This window comes from Ammospiza nelsoni, chromosome 7 (genome assembly GCF_027579445.1).
Source record: "Ammospiza nelsoni isolate bAmmNel1 chromosome 7, bAmmNel1.pri, whole genome shotgun sequence".
In the NCBI taxonomy this organism is placed as follows: Eukaryota; Metazoa; Chordata; class Aves; order Passeriformes; family Passerellidae; genus Ammospiza; species Ammospiza nelsoni.
In genome coordinates this window covers 15,572,098-15,596,677 of record NC_080639.1, presented here as the reverse complement: position 1 = coordinate 15,596,677, position 24,580 = coordinate 15,572,098, and the positions used below count along the sequence as shown (strand labels likewise).

The 24,580-nt window shown below is 37.0% G+C and overlaps 1 protein-coding gene across 2 annotated transcripts in view; it reads right to left on the bottom strand.

The window, feature by feature from the left end:
- The window catches only part of RAPH1 (Ras association (RalGDS/AF-6) and pleckstrin homology domains 1), a 79,006-nt gene that overhangs the window by 15,149 nt on the left and 39,277 nt on the right, over positions 1-24,580 (bottom strand). Inside the window, exons 5-11 of one of the 2 annotated variants that reach the window (XM_059475737.1) lie at positions 16,052-16,126; positions 9,883-9,960; positions 8,414-8,573; positions 7,209-7,330; positions 5,531-5,596; positions 3,916-4,059; positions 2,607-2,717 (exon numbers count right to left, since the gene is read on the bottom strand). In XM_059475737.1, the coding sequence (XP_059331720.1) occupies positions 2,607-2,717; positions 3,916-4,059; positions 5,531-5,596; positions 7,209-7,330; positions 8,414-8,573; positions 9,883-9,960; positions 16,052-16,126 (756 nt within the window). The remainder of the gene's footprint in view (positions 1-2,606; positions 2,718-3,915; positions 4,060-5,530; positions 5,597-7,208; positions 7,331-8,413; positions 8,574-9,882; positions 9,961-16,051; positions 16,127-24,580) is intronic. The other variant, XM_059475738.1, reaches the window with a different exon arrangement.

Sequence of the window (24,580 nt, the reverse complement as noted above, 5' to 3'; positions counted from 1 at the left end):
TGTATTTAACTCCACTTAAAAATGTTCCAGAATATTTCAGGAGGTGAATTTCAATGGCGATTGCTTGACACACATTTGAAAGTGTGTCCAGCACAAACTAATTTCAACTGATTTCAAACACTAAGAAAGGGCTAGTCTTTCACTATTCTAGGGCTGTAGTACTTTCTACCCACCAGGAGTCTTCTATACCTACGAACTGACTCACCACTTGTCAGAGACAACTGATATTTCACCTTTCTCTCACATAAAATCCCCCAAACTAGAGGAAAACAAACACACTGGTCTTCTCTGCCTTTGCAGGCTTAAGTGAGACATTCCCCAAGTGACATGCTGTTAAGCGCAATTCTATTTTCACCTTGTAGAAGGCTTCAAGGTTCCCACCTTACTGATACAGGGTTATCATCTAAAAAAATACTTGCTGCTCCCACATATATGTATAAAAAACGTAAAGGCACTGTATTTATCAATTCAGCAGTCAAGAAAGAAACATGTTTTTCAAAAATCAGAGACTGGAAATCATTCTGGATGTGCTATCCAGTTGTTTCCTGACCATGCTATAGAAATTACAGGTTTCTCAGCTGTTGGGGTAACTGAACAGCCCAGTTCTTATCATTTCCTCTGTTAGCTTACAGCTCAGTGACACAACAGAGTTTTGCTAGAGGATTGTAGATATTTAAGTTTTACTGAAGACTGTCTGAAACATATATCAAAGAACTTCTAAGCTTTTTCAGAATATTCTATTCTGTTGCCTTCCAACACAATTATTTTAAAATGAACATAAGACGCCTATGTCCATAAAGAGAATATATACAGCGTATTTCCTTATGATAGTAGATAGTTATTTTCATTTTTCACTACCAGCCTCCTACACATACATGTTGTATAACAAAGAAGAGTCTATAGAAGCAAATACAATTACTTTGCTAACAAGCCAGCTTCTTTCTGGACTTGTTCAAAACTTTGCTTATACAGAAATAAAAGAATTTCTCAGTGTATTTAGGACCAAGGAGTTAACTTTATAAATTAGCACACAAATGTTACACTTAACAATAGCACAGCACCTGATGTGAGCACACTAAGTTTTGATATAAAACAAAGGAGTGAAGATAAAGACAAATCCAGTCTGGACATCAGTAGAGAACTGGGCCTTCAGTCTGTACTTGCCATTTACCTGTCCCAAAGGAGATACTTCCTAGCTTTCTTAGTGAGCCTTTGTGGCACAAAACTCTGTTTTTAAAACTGTGTGGTTTCCACACATTAGTACTAATTGAAAATATTGATGTAACATTATAAGAACTGATGAAGGCAGAACTGAATCCTGCTTAATATAATAATTTGGTGATTCATCAGTTCCACATAGAAAACACAGCTTCACTTGGTGTAAGCTACCCAACTAAAGCTACCCCATTAATTTACTTAGGGACAATTTCTACACATTTTTGTGTCTTCAGTAATGTTACCATTAAATCTGATTCTCAGAATGGCAATAATTAAAAAAAAAAATAAATCTACTTTGTGTGGTCAAAAAGTCTGAAAATGAAATTTGCTATAACCTGTCCAAATGATATAGACAAAAGTGACATGTAAGAAGAAAAATCAATTTACTTCAAGGAATTTATATATACCTACAAATACTGACATTTTCGTTTGCATTCAATGACTTATAAGAATATAGAAAATACTTCCAGTTTTAGCCATGAACTTTCTTAACTAATATCCTGTCCCATATTTAATATTACTTGTCTCCTCAGTGGGCTCAAAGACATGTTGCCCTGTCCACTGGAAAATGAAATCCTTTTTCAGGCAGTGGACAGGCAGGCACACACTCCAGGCACAGTAAACAGTCTAATGTACAACACCACATGAGATCTAGAGCAGGGAGGGGAAAAGTGCAACTAAAAACATCTCTTGTTACTGGCACAATTTCAAATCCATGAAGACATGTTATTTGCCTGAACACAGAGTGAAAGCTTGCTTTAAAATAGCTTGGCGCCCAGCTATCTTGCAGGAACTGACACCATTCTGAACACTATGTGGGAGTCAATAGAAACTAGGAGATGTGTTGATTCAATTAAAATAACTTTATGAACTCAAGTCATTAGATGTGTTTAAGATCAGGTCACTGGTTTTGTAACAGTTTTTGCTACTGTTCTTTCTACCTGTCATTTATACTCAGAAGATGCCTCCTTTACAACACCCCTTTTCCCTCAGGTTGGTGCATAAAGGGTAGACTTGAATCTTTAATATTTATTTCTCCACTACTCTGGACCTATACTGAGAAGATAACTCCCTGCAATTAGCATTTCAAGGGGTATTATCTCTTTGAACCTAAACAGTTGTAAGGTATAGAGCTGCCAAATGGAAAAGCAGACTTCAGTGTATGTTTTAGAGTGTAGTAAACAATTAAATAGACTGGCACTCGTAAGTCTGGAAATAAAACAATTCAGGGCAATATGAAAATGTTTATGAAGTCATGACCAGCTCAGAGAACAGGCAACAACTGTTCACACTGTATACAAGAACTAGAGGAAAATTAGATTAAAAGCAGCTGATGGCTGAGAACAAGTAAAGTGTACTCAAGGTATAGCCAAGTGCTGCAGTGTTACCTTTAGCACTAAACAATAGTCTGTGGGTGCCTTGTATTTGTTCCGATAGTCCTGTCCATAGTAAACACTGACATGGTCGAGCTGGAGAAAGCACACGAGTTCCCGTGAGACCTAGTAAATACAAAACCAGTCATGTACAAAGTATCTTCACAAAAATCCACACACATTGGCACAATCAGCCTAATGCTAAGATCCAATACTAATATAAGGTCTAGTTAAGGTCAAATATTAGTTTCAATCTGATTCAAAGACTACCAACACAAGAAGGGGATACAGCTACGCATAAACTCTTTCATCACACCTGCATTTTAAACCAGATTCAGTCTGGTTTTTGGGTTTTGTCTGCATTTTGTCTTTTGACAACATTTTACACTGGACTACTACTGTTTACTCAGAGCAGGTATCAAGAGAAAGCAAGTATGACTGGTTGATCAGGAAGTTATCAGCTGTTAGTTATATTTCACCTTGGTAATAATCAAGGTGTCCAAATTCCAGTGTGACTGTAAGTAGAATTCTAAAAATGTTTGGCATTGAGTGTAGGGCAAAGAATTTCAACAGGCTACTTGCATACAGATTGTTTTAATGAAGCAAAAGATTGTGGAAAGAACATCTGACATGCATTCAGCTCTAAAGGGAGCTGTTGTGTTGATAGAGATTTCCTCTTCATTCCCAGATGTGTGGGAGGTGGACTTGCTGTACTGGGAATCATCTGATGCTGTCAAGACTGATGGATTCATGGATGACTTGAACTCACAGTAGTTCAGCCTTGAACTACTGCATTTGTAGTGTCTTTCTACTTATTTTGCATTACTGATAGAGAGAACAGCAGTAAGTGATCCTGTAGAAATGGAATTACCTATACCTGTTTTCAAAAAATGTAGCACCAATTGGTCCAAAAAAAAAAATCCAGTTTATATGAACTAACTAAACATAATGAAATTATGCAGACATTGTGGAGTTGGTCTGATACTTCATGATTGACATCTGCAGAGCAATTTGGTCCTCCATCCAAATTCTGCTTCAGCAAAGATCAGCTTCTTAGCTCCACCAAAAGCTTTTTCTCAAGTATTTCTGAACAACTAACCCAAGAAGCAGTTCCCTGTATTCTTGTGTTTTTACACTGGGGTTACACCCTTCACATCAAGTGCTGCCACAAAAATTCATATAGTATTTCCATGATAAAGCCAGCATTTTAATTAAGGTATATGGCACTTGGAAAGGCACAGCTAAGCCAAAACTTAAAGCCAACTCTTGTGTGCACTGTTTACCAGCACTGAACAATTCAGAGCAATTGCTTTAAGTAGCATACCTTGGCCTTCCCTTTAGGGACATAGTAGATTCCAGAAGCCCGGAGAAGGAAGTAACGTTTCTTCCAAGATTTCTTACCATCCTCTTTCAGCCACAAAACTCCCTCAATCTCTGGCACAGTTACAGAACTTCCACAGAAGCATTCCTGCCAATAAACAGAGCAGTTTGGGAAACAGACAGAACAGCAGAGAGCATGCAGTGGTTTGTTTTGAATGGCTGAAATTCTTTATCCAAGGAATGCACTTGTAGCAGGAACAGATCTTTTTCACATGAGATATGAACTACAGATAAATTACAGAAGCAATGAGGCAATTCAGACAAGCATGATAGGGTGTCTCAACATTTCCTCAGTGCAACAATGACAGAAAAATCATTAGCAGCTACTGTAAAGATTTTCTGACCATTGTTTCTCAGTAATAGATCCCCCATGGCTTTACTGGCTTTCAGGTCACAAGGTCACCTTATATAGCTTCATATGTATAAGCACACACAAACCTAACTGTGCATCCATCCAACACAGCTGCAATTCATTCCAGGAGTACTTCACTGCTACTAACTGTCCACAACACTGCAACTTTTGCTAACGTTCTATTTATAAAGAACTAGCAGAGAAAAACAAATGCTTTAAACACACACTTTAATATGCAGCAAAGACTTAGGAATAATCTTAGAAGACAGAAAGAGTTAAGCAGAATTACAATTCCCTGCATGTTGTGGCTTCAAACAATTTTTTCATCCACACATACATCCACTTATATATGTATGTATACATACATACACTTATTGAAACCCATATTAATAATACATTACTAATATGCATAGGCTACTTTTAAGACAAACTGTGTTAGGTTTAACTCAAAATTAAATACCCCAAATATTTACCTTTGGGTAACTATGTAAATCATAGTCATTATTCTGGAAATCAAGTGGAACCTATGGCACTTCAGCCATGCCACAGAAGGATTTAGCTTTCAGCTTATGAAGGCTATATTTACTGTGTGCTTTACTTGTTCCACACTTTTATGCCCTTATTTCTGTAAACTGGTTAATGCGTTTGAGAATAATTCCTGTCATGCATTTCTTAAAATTCAACAATTTGGTTTTTTTTTTTTAATTTTAAAACGTAATTGAAAAAAATTTTATTTAAAATTTTACTTAAAATTTGCTTTGCTTATTATCAAAATTTGAAATATTAATTTAAACCAGTCTCCAGACCCAGGCTCTAGAATTTTGTAGAAATGAAAGTTTGGAAAGTGCTAGTAAAAATTCTCTAGCACCACAGGTCAAAAAAAAATGGTCACAAAAGACAGGTCACAGGTCTGCTAATCTCAACTTGAAATTAATGGTTTTAGCCATAGCTAGAGGCAATCTCAATTTGATTATCACTGTGTATGGTATTTCAGATACTAAACTAAGTGCAGAGACTTTTTTAACTGATCACATCTGAAGCAGTGTTACATTAAAACAGCCATTTATCTCAAAGAGAACACATTCCATTCACAGAGTTCCAGAATTCCATTCTGCTCTGTCCATCAATTTCAATCACCACAACCTTTAGCGGTTTGTCTACATGCTCCAAAATGACTACTTTGTCATTTCCGGTTTGACATTCTTACCTCTAGTAGCACCTCTTTATTTCTGTCTGCCATCTCAGAAGTTTCTTTCTTCCCCAGAAGATAGTTCTGTAACAAAATACAGTTTAATATTTCTTTAGGCATTCTGAAATCAAGCCAAATGGCATTTCTTGTTTACTTTTCTGTAGCAGTAAGAACAAAACTTTGTAGACTAATTGAAACTGTCAGACTGCTAAATAATACACTGAAGTAACTTATAATCACCTTTACCAGAAATATCAATCAGTCCATACTCCTACCTAACAACCTCATAACAACATCATTCTGCTTTTCTAAGGATCAAATGGCTGTTTGTTACAATGCATCCAGATATAAAAACACTATGAACTTGTAAATACCACAATAAAAATATAAAAAACCTCCTGAGATCTGTTACATACTGTCATTATTTCTGCATTCAAAGAAGCACACATTGAAGCCATTAAATAAATAATAATACATTCTAAATAAATTGTCAGCTTCTTAAAAGGAACTTAATTATGCACAGGCACCATATCTTATTAAATAAGTTTTTTACTCTTATTCAGTTTGGAAAAGACTGGGACAATGAAAAACATCTTCCTAACCCCTAGGCTAATACTGGAAAAAACCCAAATATTCATTTGGGTTTTGCCAAAGTTTTGCCAGTTCAATATTTTAAAACAAGGAGAAATATTTGGTTTATGCTGGTACCTCGCTCCTGTGACAGTGCCTACTATAAGTACTGAGAGTAAACCTATAATTTACAAACTTTTAAAAAGAATGTAGAGTTTTGCTGCTTCAGTGCAAAGCACTTGCGTAAGACTGGGTTTCAGATCTTGCGTAAAAAGAAATAAAATCAAGTAAACTGATGTCCCATAGGATGAACATGCAAAAGTGATACCCAGTTGAAATCCAATAAATTAAAATATAGATGCCATACAGGTATAAAAATAATTTATAAACTCAAAATGGAATACATTAGGTAAGAGTTAAAACAGAGATCAAGTGATATTACAGACAAGAGATCAAGTGAATTTTCAATGCAAATTCTTCCAAGAGCCACCTTCTGTTTTTCTGTTTCTTTTCCTCCACTCCCCTACAATACTGCAGTGCTGGCAGATACCAGGTCTGTAGCTACCATTTGAGAGAAGAGAGGTCTCTGAGGCCAATTGAGAGGAAGAGAAGCCTTTGTTTTCCCAGCCAGGAGCAGGAAACACAAGTGAATATAGGCAGGTCCCAACTTGCAGAGAAGGAGCACATGCTGTCTTCTCTACTCTTGTCATTTGACCATGGAGTGGCTGTTCTCTTAAGATTTTGTCTTCCCCTTCTTGCCAGCAATGCAAGAATGCACAGTGGAGAGACATTGCTATTAGCAATATCTGTCAACACCTTTCTTGCATGTTTACATAATTGAGCAGCATTAAGCATGGGTGTAAATCTCTGGAAACTGCCTGCCTTCATGTGCATTAAAACTACTCACAAACCCATTAGCAAACAGATTGCTTCGGCTCATGGTTGCCTCTTAAGGATTGACTCTGCGCCAACAACACTGTGGATGTACATAGTGCTGAAGTGTAAAGTTGCCTGGCATTTTAGCACATACACAAGTACCAAAATGAAAGTATGGAAATAAATGCTATCAAAAAAGTAAGAAACTGCCATCAGCCACACACACATTTAGCACAAATCTCAGGCTTACCTGTGGATTCTTGAAAAGTGCATATTTCTCTATACGTTCCACGAACATTAGTTTGTTTTGACTGTCTCTTGTCCAGTTCAAGAGATTTTCAACTAAATTTTCATGATCTTCAAAGATCCGTTCTGGAACAATAACATGTGAGCAAATACATTGGAATCTGTTGCATTTTGTGATAGAAACAAATCTGTAGTCATTTCTAAGAGACAAGGCATATATGCAGAGAAAATAGAGTTCAAGATCTACTAATGCAGAGAAAATAGAGTTCAAGATCTACTACAGTGGAGAAGAAGTTTACGCTAAGAGACTAAAAGAGCTTAGTCCACTTCCAGACATGCCTGGAAGCGGCATTTTTTTACATCCAGTCACTCAGCATAGACTTCTATCTTCAAGTTTATAGTTCCATCAACATATGAAATGTTTTAATTTTTTTTTTAATCTGAGAAGGCCTACCATCCTGCAGGAACATTGCAGACTCAAATGATAACATTTCCAAGTTTATGAGCACAAATAAGGTTATCACATTTATGTGTTCTCTGGTCTACATAATTCCCAGAGGAATGGATCAGGCACCTTTTTTGGCACAATACTTCGTTCTACATCCCCAATGATTATCTCACTCATAAAGTATCAAAAAGTAGTGGGCAATGATCAGAAGGAAAAGAAAATGCTTATGAAATGCAGAATATCCATAGCTAGTATTGTAAAGAAGTCTAAAAACTGACACTTCTACTTCCTATGATCTCTGTCACTCAATAAATGACGTGTCAACAAGACCTCTGAGAACTCTGGTTCTCAGTCAAACCTCTGAGCTTTGACTCTCAAAGCTCTGAGCTTTCAAAAAGTTACCACTAGTGCTAGAACTTCAGAATACTGAAAATAGACAAAAGAGAACAGCATAAAGAAAAAGAGGAAAATTTACTGAAATGGTAGAAAATAGCTGAAAATCCTCATTGCAAAATAAAGAAGCAGAAATCTTTGGGAAACCACTGGACCAACTTTCTCATTCTTTTAAACACCCTGAAGCAGAATTTTCAGATCATTCTGAAACAAGTTCAATCATGAGCTTTATTACATGAATTAGCATTTACTACATTAATGAACACGATGATGAACATTATGAAGACAAGTATTTAAATCATTCTGAGAATGCAGACTACTGCTGCATCTATGAATAAGAATTAGAAATGCTTATAATTATTACTTACCCATTTGCAATTCAGAGATGGTTTCCACTAATGACCAATCTAAACTGTAGCCACAATGTGATTTATCCATCAGATTGTCTAATACTTGTCTCACTGTTTGCCTCTCATCCACCATCATTGTTTTTGAGCTGTCATCAGACATATGGACTCTGATCACCAACTGTTAAGCAGAAAAATAAGAAAACAAAAAGAAGATTAATCTGTCACATTTCAAATAAAAATAAGGTTTCTAAGATCTTGTTTATTCCTCTAAGATTTTCTTACAGTAGCATAAAATTCAATCAAAACACTCCCTGAAAATGTAAGATGTCATAAATGATGGGTAGATATTTTTACCACACTTAACAAGATACTGTTCTCCTACAGCTCAAGTAAATAAATATAAAGGTCTTTCCAACACAATGAGAAAGTCCTTCAGTTGTGTGTTAAGAAAGAAAAAATCCTTCCTGCTGAAGTGTCCTGATAATAGTGTCTTTCAGACAATATCTAGGTGGAACAAACATAGATATAGGGCTCTGCACAAGCTTACAAACAATCAGAATTTTTCAGATCTGCAGTTTAAGCTTTCTGCCTGCTTCCTACACTGTTTTCTAAAAATGGTTATTATGTAAACAATACAGCAATACTAAACCTTACTTTTCTGGGGAATATGAAGCAGTAGTGTGAAAAAAAACTGGTTTTAAAACACAACGGTTTTTCATAGGCAGCTGTTTTTTTAAACCAATCAAAAGACTTAAGACAACAGATTCTTCTTGCCAATCATTATTTTTTCCATTTTTACATCTTGCTCAGCTGGAAAAGATAAACCCTCTAGCTGCAATACATTGGTACAACTGACTTGTTAATTTCCATCTTCCAGCAAAGAGAGTTTTTCAGCTTTTGATCCAGAAACAATCAATGAAAAAGGCATTTTATGCTACTGAAAAACTCCTGTCATAAAACAAAAATGCTAAATTTGCAGGGCATTCTGTATTCTTTGAGAGTACATCAAGTAAGGGCAGCAGGCTTTCTCCATTTGGTAATTTCTGTCTTTAATCTGGAATACTTCTCTTCCATTTAGCACTGGCAAATCCTGCTATGCATAATGAGAAAAGGCTTGTGAAGAAAAGGCTATGAAGAAAACAGGTACAAATTTTAAACATGTGACTGCAGAACATACAAGAACAATCTCAGGAGGCTGGACCTTCATTTCAGTTCTGGGTGGAAGTTGGTAAAATCTTCCCAATGAGCACTAGCTGAAAAACAAGCTATTCCTTAAGAAAAACATCATGTTATTCCATATCCTAGGCTTCTCCTGATTAGGTCCAGTCTAGATGGGAAAGCACATTACCACTAAAGATTAGAACACTATAGTGTTCTGATTTTATAAAGGGCAACTTAAGGCTAATAGATACAAATGAAGTTTGCCTGCATTTTCCAGGTGAAAAAAAATAAAATAAGGGTCTTATAAATGGGTATAACTAACTCACCTTTTTCACTTGTGCTTCTTTAATCTTCTCTAATGCAACCCTAATTTTCTCAGCTTTCAGTTTAGCAGCCTGTTCCTCCTATGGGGACACAACACACAATTCCAGTTAACACAAACTTCAGTCAGGTTTCAGTAGCTTTGAGGCTACTGATTTGCTCATCTATAAATGTCCAACCATTTCCTAGTGATGATGAAAACTATTACTTTTTAAGACAGAAAGTGTTCCTATATTTAGAGATACAACTGCCATTAACTCCAAAGGAACATAGTGGAGGTATATATTTTGTATAGACATTTCTCTGTTCTCCTGTACTGTAAATACCCTTATGCTACTAAATACTTTGGCATATTATATATTTACAGTCATAGCTTGGGATGATACATATTCAGTAAGAGTATACAATGGAGTACAGCCAAGAGAGTTTTGGTTGATCAACATAAAACACAAACAGCATGCCAAAAAGTACCCGAATTTAACAGCACACAGAAAGAAGGGAAACAAATCCTATAACTAGGATTCCATACTACATGCATTAGTTTGAAAGATTTTAAACTGTTAAATCCATTTGCAGAAAGAGGTTTGAATTTACTAAATCCAAGTTGTATTTCTCCTTGTTTTAAGTATTTTAAGACACAGGGTGAATAAGCACCTTTTGCTCTTCTATGTAATAGATTTTTATTACAACCGGAAAAGCATTAAAAATTCAGGTAGCTTAAATCTATTTGCTGATGCTAAAGAAAACTGTGTCTTTCTAAGACTAGCAATAAAGTTTCTTAAATTCTGGAGATTATAGATATTTCTGTTGAAATTGCATTTGAAACATGCAGCTAAAAAGCAACCATTGTTTCAAAAATGACATATGCAATTTTCAGACTTTCAAAATCCTAAACTGTGTATCTTCATGGCAATTAATATCTAAAACCATAATTAAAATCTCTAGCACAAACAAGTCTACTAAAAACCACACAAATCCCTTCCAAAATATCAGTACCCTTAAAAAAGAAAAATTAATATTTTCTCCAGGGCCAAAGTACCACATCTCACCATAACATTCAGCATACTATAAACATTTAGTTCTCTATTGCTTTCTTCTATGGATGTAATTCATAGTTTCTTTACCATGTGTTTAGATAGTTGCTTTTATTGTAAAAGATTCAGCTATTCTGAAATCCAGAGAGCTTAAGTTGGCTTCTCAATAAATTATTAATATTCATATCAACTGCTAAAGGACATTCCCTTGTTATTTACTGCACTCTTAGTAGCTTTTGGTCCTTCACATCTGTGACCATCCTGTGCACCATAAAAAAACATCAGCTGGACAGACCAGTATGCTGCCTTGAAATATAATTCTTTGCAATAAAATGAAGCAGTAAGTTGACATGAGCAGAAATAATGTGAGCCTGAAACCTTATCTGGGCACTGAATTACACTGGAACATTGCGTTTATGAGACTACAGGGAACTTTGGCTTTTTATTCACAATAGCAATGCTGTCCTATAGCTTAGAAAGGCCAAATCACATTAGCATTCTATGAAAAACAAACCATGCCACAATAACAAGAATCTTTTATTCTTCCTATTTCTTACCATTAACAATTTCAATCTGTAGAAATAAATTGTTACTAAAAAGTGAGGCCTGACATCATCAAGCCTGACAGAGCTCTCGAGAAGCACTTGGACAATGCTCTCGGGCACATGGGGGGACTCTTGGGGTTGTCCTATGCAGGGCCAGCAGTTGGACTCAATGACCCTTGGGGGTCCCTTCCAACTGAGTGATTCTATAAAAGACTTTCCAGTTTCTAAAAGTGATGCTATGCACCTGTTCATCATGAAACAAGCAAAAGCAAAAGACTCATTTTATCATGTATTTGGAGAAACTCTAATTCATGGTTTTGAGAAGCTGCTCATTAACCCAATCAGCACAATTTTCCAGCCCATTTCACTGTACACCAGTGCAAAGCACCAGGAGCACCTGCTCGCCACATGCACAGGCAGCAACACCAGGGCAAGCAAAAAGCAGCTGTGACCTCTCATATACCTGTGCCAATACAGCTAAAATATCTTTGGTGACCTTAAAGTTTATAATCCATCATTACCTAAAATGCTTTGGAAAATAGATAAATATGTAGATGAAAGAAGATTTTAAGGACTTACTATTTTAATATGTACCAATTACTTTTAATTTCCTACTGAATTAATGTGGGTCCAGAGATTATGATTCCTTATACTTTATTAGTTCAACATAATCAGTTTAAATTAAAAAACCCCAAAACAAAACAGAATTACAACTATCAAAATAATAACTGGTTCCAATGAGCAAAAAATTATAAAAAGAAGTCTGAATTCACTAACTGGAAAGCACAGCAAGGAAAAGAAAGCAGAATTCAGAATGTCTGAAAGCATACAGTAGTCAAAGATTTCAAACTATTTTGAGCAGTAATAAACTAAGCTCAAGCCACTGCTGCATCACTGCTGATGTGGCAAACAATGTTTCATGGGAGAAGGATGAAGAACTATGCATTTTGATTCCTTAATAAAATAATTCAATAACTCCCCCAAACTGACAACCAGGCACTCTGCTTCTCTCCTAATGGCCCAAGAAAACAGCCCCCTGCCCATCAAAGTCACCTGAGAACAGCACTTAGACACATACACAGGTCTCTCCTCCCCCCGTACATGAGAACAACACTGCTTCTATCCAGGAGGAAGCACATGTCATCCTTTAGCTTGTACTAATAAGCTAACAACTCTTTTCACTGCACAGGGAGACAGGTGACAGATGGCAAAAACACCTGACTGCAACTGCAAACTATTTAAACTGTTCAGTGCCACCAACCAACAAGGCCAGCACATGCAGTCCAACCACATCTACCTTAGCATTTATTTCCCCTTTGCTAGCAAATGCTGCCAACAGTGATGGAGCTGCTGAAGGATCCCAAAGAGGCAGGTAAAGGGCAGGATGCTGTGCTGTCACAGCCTCACAGGCGGTACAGCCATCAGTCCCTGCCATGGCCACACGCCTGTGTCCCCTGCACTCAGCGCTGCTGGCACACGGCTCTGTCACAGACTGACCTGGAGAACTGGCACAGCAGCCAAGGTTCAGCAGAACCCACTCCCTGCTTGGACTGCCTTACAGGCACAGGCAAGCCTTGGAAACACACCAAGGAGATGCACACACACATTTTGTAAAAACACAAAACATAATGGAGAGTCATTTCCACCTCTGGCAGGAAAAGGATATTCTCTTATACTAGCAATATGCAACATTGTCAAATGGTAACAAATTCCTCACTTAACAGGACCATTCTGGGACTATTGTTACACTTCTATTTTAAAGCTTTCAGCTAAGATTACTTTTGGTTATGGAAAACATTGCACCCGATTTAAGGAATACTTGGCAACATACCGATGTATAGAATCTGTTAATCCAAAATATTCAAACTTATTTGGAACCAAAATGGAAAATGCATATGCCTGCAGTGCAATGGTCTTAAATTAATGATCTTCTTTGCATTTATATACCAGAACCAAGTCTTGTATAATTTTAGCCTACATTGAAATATCAGAACGAAAAACACAAAAAAATATGAAGTTAAGATTTCTGTAATATAATGAAAAACACTGCTTCTTCCCCCAGTTTCCAACTAAATATGCAGTTTTGCTCTGATATTCCAGCTGTGTTTTAATAATAAAGACGCACAAGATGCATTCAATGGCAGAGCTGACCTTGCTCAAAAATTTTTTTCCCTCGAATTTCTAGGTTGAGGTTTTATTTTTTCTTTCATTTTACCTTTTTTTAAGTGTTATTAACTAATCTCTTTTACAGAGATAACAAATGGAATGGAAACAAAATGGGAGGGGGGCATCACTTAACAAAGCTACTTAGAAAAGCCAGTAATTAAATGTAAGAGGTAAGTAACTATGTCCACATTTCATTTAAGTCAGCAAGGTAGACACACCACCTACAAAATGCATAAAATTACGACATTTCTTCTCTGTTTAGTATTTGCTTTTTTTCTCTGAATTTTTTCTTTGGTTGCAGATAAGAAGATAATAAATACACAAGTAGCATTGACTTCTGAAGGACTAAGATCAGGTATCTACTGTTTATTTTCCCAACTACAGTCTAGCCTTGGGTAGAAAGGCAATCATGTCTTGCAAGGAATCTCCTCCTTGCAGAGCTTGTACTGAAACAGAGGTTCCTGCTACCAGAGAACACCATATTAACATCTCCATTTGCACCAAATCACCCAAAACTTCAAGACAGTGTGTGTGCATGGCTGTGATGCAGAAGGGATCTAGTCCATGGCTAGAATTTTTAGAATTAGTTATATTAGCAGAGGACAAAAATGGTTCTAGTCTCAATATAAGATGCAGACACACCAGAGAGGGGGAAGAAACAGAAACAGGTGAAGACAGTAAGAAACAGGTAACACACCAGGGACACCAGCACAGACCTGCAATATGATCCTACAGTCGAATGATCTAACACCTTGGTACAAGAAAATGCCCCATTTCTTGGGATTGCTTCACTCATAGAGAGCCTTATCCAATGTTACAACAAGCTGAAGAGATCTAAGCAGTAATGGGGACTTCCACTTCATCATTTTGCTAAAGGTATTTCTGCTTGCAGGAGGTCAGAAGAGAACCAGTAAGTGCCATGCCAGCCTGTGTGCTCAGGAGCCAGAAGAGGAAGGCACAGCTGTACGGAAACAGTCACAAGCTGACCAACATTACCCTCAGGAAATCAGAAGGCTCACCAAAAGCACCTGAATCAAAGAGCTGTGAAGCCTAATTAGCCAACACAAGGATTTATAAATTCATTTAACTGTGGAGTGTACCAGAATACCTGAGAGGAGCTACTCCATGGTCATATGACACAAAGGGATAATTTAATGTACTTTTTAAAATTACGTTCCTCTATGGTAACTAACACTCATCCCACATATAGACAACCAGAAGGGAGGATCTGCAGACACATGGAGATGAAAGAAAATTGTGGTTTCTTTGTGCCACAGCTGTTGTTAATCTATTTGCAATGAAGCCAATTGCTGTTTTGGTGGCTGTTTGCGTTGTTGGGCAGTGCAGGGGGGCAAGAGCTATTGGGGTCAAGGCAGAGGTATGGACTCAAAATTTAAGCAAAACAATCATGAGAGCAGAAGATTACTTGCTTTTGGCTGTTTGTACTCCTCTGGAAGACAGCCTGAAAATCTCCTGTCAAGATACATGCTGAGCATCTTGAGAAGAATATTAAGATATTTTTTAAAAAGCAGTAAACCAGTACTAAACTTTTATTGCTAAATACAGACTACTTATGCCCAGTGAACATTATCCTCATTGTTTTGAGATCACCAAATTGCATTTTGTTACTTCAGGCTTCCCTGAGGTCTCTCCAATAGAATGTCTGTGAATTAAAAAAAACCCAGACAGATATGGTTTTGGAGTATGTATTAGCATCAGCAACATCTGACACCACAGCTACATGAAACTGTCAGCCCTTCATCCCAGCCTGTATTTTCACCAGAGATTTATAGCTTGCTCCATCCCTTGTCCTCTAGTTTCAAAAGGAAATACATATAAAGGATACAATTTTTAGCAAATTGAATGACAATTTGTGATCACTTAGTACATTAGTGATCTCCTTGCTGTGAAGAAGATTAATTTATAATCAAGATTTGTACATACCTGGCTCATTAGACCGCTGTCTTACTACAATATTCTCCCCACATTATATTCAGTCAACATTCAAAATGTTAAAAAAATATCCCATTCTTACTAGTTCGTCTTCAATACAGCAAGAGAACTTATTTTAAGGCTACTAATGGCTTTTAAAACTACTAAACACTCCCACATTTTTTACTAGGATGTTTTTTTAAACTAGTGAATGGCAATAGGAACAAAAGAACTTTGAGCTCAGTACATTTCCTTTTTAATTAAGGCATTTTACCTGCTAATATGGCTATTAAGTATTTAAGAACTTGAACACTTCGATAAATCTGCAGAAACAAAAAATACAATTCAATCTTTTAAAAGCACCTGGATAATCAGGAAAATCATGTAAGTAAATGCAGAAGTTGCTGGAAAGGGCAGGAGTGGAGAAGCATAGCACACACCAAAAGCATTCCTTCTACACAGCAACAGTCACATACAGTAGAAAGAAGCATCATCACCTTGGTCAGCAAATGAGAAGGCTTTCCTGCAATGTTTCTCAGAAGAAGGGAGGTTTCCCTGTCCAAATAGGAGTGCTTGTGCAGAAAGAAAAAGAACATAAGTCAAAGGAAGTCAGTATAGTAATTTTATGGTGTCTTGATTACAGAAGATAAAGCAGAGTTTAAAAGAAAAAACCCTACATCATCACTTTTTTCCCCTCCCATAAAAACATGAACATTCCCAAATACTGAGCCTGAATCACTGATGTAAAAGCATTTATGCTTTTACACAAGACACTAATAAAAGACACTATTTTAATCTTCTTCTGTACAAAATGTCACACAATAGAATTAAGAGAACTTTTGCTTACCTGCCACTGGTTTCCTTTCTGCAAGAGAAAACTTATTTGTAAAGACATTTAGAACTATGAAAGCAAGAAAACACACTCTTACAATGCTTTTCAAAATCCTGTCCAGTCTTCTAAAACTAAACATTCCACTTTCACTACACAAACATAGAGCCACTATAAATTGGTCATCTGGGAGACATCCTAGTTTTATGCTTTCTATGTGGGTTGCTGTCTCATTCTTAAAGAAGAAAGATATTACCACAACAATAAACCAACCTAACTTAAAATTCATGCCCTTTTTTTTTAAATGACTTAAGTCTCTGGTATAGTCCAAATTATAAAATTACAAATCCCCGTGCTTCCCTTGGGAAGATAAATTAACAGAAAATATATTTTCATCTGTTTTCAAAATGGGAAGCAAAATCAGTAAAGGGGAAGCAGCAAGTAGAGAAAGACAGAAATCAGTTAATGACAGATCCCAGTGATTATCTTCTCCAGCACCTGCTACAGGCAACAAAACCATCATCATGCAGTGATTTGCAGAACCACACAGTCCAGTCTGCTAAGGAAATTAGACTAGTACTGTGGCACTTAACAAGAGCATTTAAACAACTTAAAAGAGCATAAAGTAAACCTGTCTACCACCACCATCCTGCAAGTTTTGTCTCATGTGGTTACAATTGTCTCAGCCCTATTTGTTTCAACACTATACAGAACAAGGCATGACAACTATCATGCCTACTATACTCTTGTTTAGTAATTAGCAATACAGAATCTCACCTCTTCTTCAGTGCCACAATAAGGTATAGTATGAAAAAAATGAAGAGCCCATGTCCAAAACTTCCTGCAAGGCAATATCAAATACTTTGGAGAATACAATTCTTGCAGGGAGAGTTTACTTATGTGACTGCCACATGCTGGGATGAGCAATTAGGATCTCAAGGAGGCTTTAAAAGTTACACCTCAGGGAAGACTCTACACAGCATGTGAAATTAAACCCAGGCTCCAGCCAAAGCTCCACCTGGGTGCTTAGCTACTAATATAGACACAGGTTATGTTACAGAGTAAATTATTTTTCTGCTTGCATATTAAGTACTGTCTGTATTTATATCATATATTTTAGACACACAGCAGTGCTGCCTAGCTCAAACCACACTGAGGGTTTGTAGTACCTGGTATAATTATTCTCAGTCATGCTGAATTGTATCCTTTCTTATACAGAGGCTCTAACTTCCCACAGAGTCAGTTTAGGATGGTCTCCTTACAACATACTGATACACGACTTGCAGAATAAAATGGGCTGTCTCAGTCCAAACCCCAAAAGTATACATAAAAACCCAGTGACAAGTTCAAGGAAATTTTTTTAAGAGTTTCTTCATAGAGTTCTTGTCAGTCATCATGAACTGATTAATATGGATCACTTTCTTGGTGAATGGAGCACTGCAGTAGAAGGAATACGACAATGTACACTTGCAGCCTCTTCTTAAAGAATTTAGTAACTTCTGTCTTAGCCTGTAAGTCAACAATAGTGTCAATAAATACAGGATATTGAATCTCTCCTTAAAGGAAATACTATTTGCTGGAGAGTATTTCTCCAACAGGGAAGGTCAAGGTAGACCAATTAACCTTCTTGGTCATCTTGGCTGCTGCTATCTTGTATTTAACAACATTATCTCCACCAAGGAAATTCTACCCAAAAATGGGAATGTCATATCCTTCTTACCACACAATAGCCACTTGACACTTTGATAATGATATTTTACGGGAATAGGGGTTGGCCAGTAAAATGTGGAACACCAGTGTGATGACAACTGCCTACGTGAATTGGAGCTGCAGATCTCACATGCCTAGAAACAGGAAGGCAACAGCTCATTTCCAGACATTTTTTGTGCATGGCTTCTTCCTACCCTATAACAAATTCTGCAGTACTGCACATACCCAAAAGTTAGAATAAGCAGAAGCAGCAAAGCAACAGGAAAGCCCAAGTTCTAGAAATTATAGCCCAGCTAAACAGTAACTACGCACACATAAAAATGTTTAAATATTTGGCATGCACAAACTAGTAGATAAATTAAATTTCATTTTAGAACATCACAATCCAATTTTAAAGCATTTACTCTATTTCAAAGAAAGACTTCAGCTCAAACATCAAGCTTTGAGGCAAACAGATGTTGCTCCTAGAATATTCCATTCTTTGGGGGAAGATAAATATTTTATTATTTTGTTCTAGATGGTACAATCACGATGGTTCACACAGTGGATCCAAATAGCCCACTCTTCCTCTCTATGTAAGGACTTGAAATATGTATTAAACCCCTGACAATATAAATGCCTGATCTTGCCAAACAAATTAACCTACTTCTCTGCCCCAGGTACTTCACTAGACTAAAAAGAACAGCAATCAAATCCGGGAAAACCAAAACATTAATTACTCCTAGGGAGACATTTCTAGTCTTCCACCACGAAAAGCATCTGTTCTTCCACCTGCCTCTGCCACAACAAGAACTCAAACTCTAACAACAAAGTTGTCTCTACCCCAGTGCCTCACCTAATATTCACCTAGGATATAAAACCAATTCCAGTTCCATAAACTAAACTATCACTGGATTATAGAGCATATTAGATTTATTTTTTTACAGAAAAGAGCTGATGGCTGGATTTTAAGAAACAGCTTTAAGAAGAGGTGATGAGCTAAGCTGCCTAGCTAAGATCTGAAGCGTCAATGCCATGTAGCCCATCTTGCCATGGCAGGAGCCCACTGGTTGACAAGTAAGATGCTGTATATGCATGGCCTCCTTTCTTCAATTCCACTTGTATATTTTTGCAAAATCTGAACACTGATCTATTTTCTTGTAATGTTTGATGATCACTTAGTACAGAAAAGTGGGATCAATTTAGAAAGATTAAATCTCATCGCTAAGAGGCTGAGTTGCATCTAATTCCTCTGATTTTATGGTAAGGGCTGAGAAAATAGGCATCCAGAATTTAAGAACAGTACAATACAGTCTCAAAGGTGTCACATACGTTCTTTATACTGACAGTTTACAAATAATGATCAGCAACTGGGGTGGGAATTATAAGAAAGATGACCTAGTGATCTTCTGAAGTATTTTATCTTCCTGTTCACATGCCTTAAACATGTTAAATAGAAAACTTCCTTTCTTGTTAAACACTATCTTACATTCAAAGACATAATTCACTCAAAGTTTGTACAGCAGAATAACTTACCTTAGTACCAAAAAAAAGGCAATAAGAGCACACTGAGGACTTGTGCATGTAATTATCTTGCTATGTTTCTTACAAAACTCTAAGTTCAATAAATACACGTGTTTAATTAAACCAGCTGGTGGCACTCTTGTGCCACTATTTTGGATTTAATGTCACAGTTGAGAAACAATACAAAATCCTTTTTAAAATGTATTCTCTGTCCCTAAAAAACAAACTAAAAAGCAGGGAAACTGAAGTATACAGTGTTCAATTGAAAGCTATATGCTTGCAAAACTTTGTTGAAAAGGTTACTATAGCTTGCAAGCTTGCATTTCAACTACATCCCTACCGTGAATTCTACTGACTCCAGCTTCAAGAATTAGAATCCACTGTTTCCAAAAGAGAACTAAATAATTAAAGATTTAAAATTATTTTTGTAATTTTGATCCAAGGATGGAGAAGGAGCACTGAAAATGTTTTTCCAATCTCTTTATGATTATGTATTCATCTGGAACTTACTCATATGGACACAATATGATAAGCATCTAGCTAAACATATCCATTTTCTGCTTTCCTTTGCAAAGGGGGTTGTTTAACCTAGCAGAAAAGAGGCTCAGGGGACACCTTATCACGCTCTACAACCACCTAAAAGGAGGTGTGGACAGGTGGGTGACAGTCTCTTCTTGCAAGTAACAAGAGATGAGACAAGATAAAAGGCCTCAAGTAGCACCAGAGCTGGTTTAGATTAGATATTAGAAAAAAACTGTTGCCAAAGGGGTTACAGTTTATTCTTATTAAAACCTCAGAGCAGGAAAATAGGCGCTGAGAAACTGAAGCAGCAGGAAGATAATTCAGGAAAACAACAAATTCTTTCCTCCTGTTAAGAGTTTAATGTTCCACAACTGGTGGCTGTTTTCTTAATTTTTGTCATCTGTCCTAAATTTCTTTTTGGCCATCTGAAACAATGACAAACAAGTAATCTGTTTCTAACTTCCTACAGCTTTATTATTTCAGATCTCTAATCCAATCAAACGTTGCAGAAAAAGAATGGTGTATCCACAAGGAAACTGGCTGTTTTAAAAGCTCCATAATTAACCATCACTAGTAGAGTGATACCTTTACTGCAAACTGCAATCAATGCATACAACTCCCCTGCAGCACACTTTCAGCAAAGTTTGGTAACATCATAAAGCAAGACTTCTGATTTCTCAACCCAAGTCTAGTGGGTATTTCCAAGAGTGTGCTGCCTAGATTTATTTCATCATTCATCTATGGTATTTTTCCTCTTGCAGACAAATCTGGTAAGAGAAAGAACCTCTGAACAACCACTTTCTTGGCTTGTCTGTATTAATGGTACAGTTTTTTCCTCAAAAAAACATCTCATAAACACAAGTATTTTTCTGAAGTGCTATGGAATAGGCCTAAAAACAAAGAGATTCATTTTTAATTGTGTTTATTTACCCAGCATTTGGTATAGTAGAATGAGTCATTCAGTTGCTTGTCCACAGAAGACTCCAACCTCACAGAAAATCCCAAAGAAACAGTGCATTTAGGTGCATTCAGAGCCAATGCCTTTGGTGTTCACATTCACACTAGCAAAGTACACCCTAACTGTAATTTCTGAGTGAACACCAGCTTTGCCAACCAGTGGTGTCAAAGAAGACTCAAGCATACATTACACTGTCTATTTTCCTGTTCCTTCCCAGGAGAGAACTTTAAAGCTTTTTCATCAGTGTGAGGCAAAGCTGACTGAAGAGAAATTATTCTTACATGTTTTGTGGTTTCTGCTACACCTCAGTTAGTTATTTCCTATGTGGAAAAGTTGAAGGATAAATTTTGGGTCCATAGCTATAAAATAAGTCAGATACACTGAGTGGAGAATTAAGATTTACCAATGCAAGGATAATGTTTAAATTCTTGTTTCCCTTTCATGTATTTTAAATCTATTTATCCCAATTTTTGAAACTTACCATTCTACAATGTGCAGTAAACAAAACTTTTAGAATGCTTCCTTTGGATCTCAACTGAAAATACTTAAAAAAAAATTAAAATTATCCCTTCCCATCATTTGCTTTGCAGATTCCATAAGTATAACATGAAAAAACGTTTATGTGCTGGTTTGCAGGCATTGCAAAGAGTGTATTAGCAATCCTTGAGTTCTAGTGGTGATTATGCATAGCCAAGCACATTTGATTATTTACTTGAAATACATAAATATTGTTTATATTTTATAAAATCATATGTTTATCTCAGAGAATGCTTTGAAAGCTTCCAAAAATCTGGCAAATGAGGAGTCATTTTACATGTATTTCAAAAACATTTGAAAAATGGATGGTTCACACTTCTTATGCCAACAAAACTGGAAGCCAAAGTAATGTTTCAGGACGACAGATAAGCACAATTTTCCCTTGCTTTTGACTTATAAAAGAACACTTTGTGACTAATAATTGGAAAAAAAAGAAAGAGGAAGAAACGGTCTAATTGTGTTTCAAATTAAGTCTTTCCATTGACTATTTTCAGCTTAGGAAAAGCAGAACTGGAAAAGCTCCAGAACAGACTTTGTTTCTAAACTAAGGACATAACACTACTGGCAGAAAATGAATTTTTTTTTTAAGTCTTTAGAAGAAATACAAACCAAACCTCTGCCATGCGTTGTTTGTTGCTTATCTGTGACTACTCTCACAAGTTGGAGTCTAACATCCTTCACATCTGCTAACCACACAACACGTGGGCCACAAGGAAAAGTACTCAAGCTTCAAGCTCCCAAAATACAAAAGCCAATAATGCTCTATTCCTGCAAGAGCTAAAACAGACCACAACTCTTCTTTCAACCATCTACAAATAACAGATGAGATTCAGCAGTCCAACTCTATTTTAAGACACCATTGCCTAACAAAGACCACGTATATCATCAGTTTATTTGTCTGCATACATTAACAGTTAACTGCCTTTTCATACATAGCAACATTTAGCAATCCCACATAAAACAGGACCCTCGATAATTTTAAATGGGTAGCAAAGCTTCTGTGTTAGACTGCTGCACGGGCAAATGAAATGCTAGCATGTCCATGTAAGAACTATAACAAAATTGCTATGAAACACAGACTTTATTATTCCCTTATGTCCATTTCAACTTTTTCATTTTATCCCACAGGATCTTTTAGCCAGTACAGATTTATTTACATGTGCTGAGCTTACATGACAATTGCTACTAACTGTCATGCCTCCAAAGCTCCCTTTTTTACCCTGAAAGAAATATTAATGTTTACTCTACACTGCCTTCTCTGTCAAGTGAAGCAAAAACCACGTGGGGCTTTATTGCACTGGTCGCTCTCTTCACGACTTTTACCCCTCATGCATCAAGTATAAATCTACAATGAGTTTAAGTAAAAGCTAAAAAATAAAATGCAATTAAATCATGTAGTGTTACCAGCTAAATTTTGCATTATCTTTGTATGAGCAGAATCTCTCAGCTGTGCAAACTGGGTTACAGACATAAAGAGGGGTGGGGGTGATGCTGAACTGTGCCAGACCAGATGGCAGACTTCAAACTTATCTGCAACCTCTTCACTGAGTGTGTGCAGGACAGTAACAATGACTGCCCATGAATGGAGCCTTTCACTCTCCAGACACACACAGCTACATAAGCATCATCAACACAGTTCTCTATTCTCTCCCCTCTGCTTTCCTCTCCTTCTATTCCAGCACAGCTCACTGAAAACAGAGACAACTTATTGCTGGCAGAAGGACCAAAGGAAGAAGAAAAAGGTAAAATGGGTGGAGGCAACAAGTTAGTCACAGAGACATCATTTCCCCTACCTTCAACTTATGCATGCTATTCACTAATTTAGTCTATATACAAGTAAAGTAACCCCCCACAGAAGCAACATTTTAAGGTGCATGCCACTCATTACACAAGTAAAAGCAAAGAAAACAAAATGCAATATACCAATTTCAGAAAGAATACTGTTCAAGCAAGGATCTGTGAAGTCATTGTGTCAAAGACAAGCTTCAATTTAGCAAAAAATTATGGAGTTAGGGTGGGGTGGAAACAATTTTTTATTCAACAATACTTAAGGGGAGACTGAAGACAAGAACGAAGTGCAGTCAGAAAACACTTAGTACCACCAAGACAGGGTCTTAAGACTACAAAGTGATAGTCTTTGAAAACATCAACACTCACAATGTCTAAAGAGATAGTGCTAAGAAAGGAAAGGAGGAAATGAAGAAAATAAACCATGATGACAAGTAATAAACCCACCACTTCAGACAACTGAGGGAACTCCAGTCAACTCCCCTGAAAGTGATCTAAAGACAAATTCAGAATGAGTACAAGGATGGTCCTGGCCAATATGACCACTGAGAGTTATCATCTGTCATCATGCTGATCTATCTGCATATAGGAGATATATCTGCCCAGGAGTTGCCTAGAACACAGGCTGCTAGGAGGAAGACGAAGACAAGACACTAAGATGTCTGTCCAAATACTCAGGCAAGAAGTTCTGAGTAATCAATTACCACCACCAAGTGAGTTCCTGCTCTCCCTTCCAGCCTCCAGTCCCTGGCTATAACACCTCCCTCATGTGCATCACTCCTCTGAGCCTCTGCAGTTCACCTAAATAACACAGAGTGAGATGCAGAATAGAAGCACAAAGTTTTGGGGTACTAATTACCAGTTAAGTGCCACAGCTGGGACAAGGGAGGAGATGAGAGTGTAAGCAAAGAACTGTGAGGAAGGAAGGATGAGAGGAAAGTGAAGTCATATCCTCCCATTTCTGGCGGCTGTGGAATTGCAGCCTTTTCCTATAATATTGGTCCCTGTTACCAGCCAGAGTATATGAGACTACACACACCTTCAGTGGGCCAGTACATGACTGCTCTTCTACAGGATTTTCCTGCACTGCCAAGTCAGAGAGCTCTTAAATTACACAGCAGAAGTATATTTTAAGATAGAATACTGAAGTTTAATAAGTGCAAAGCCTAATGTCTTTTT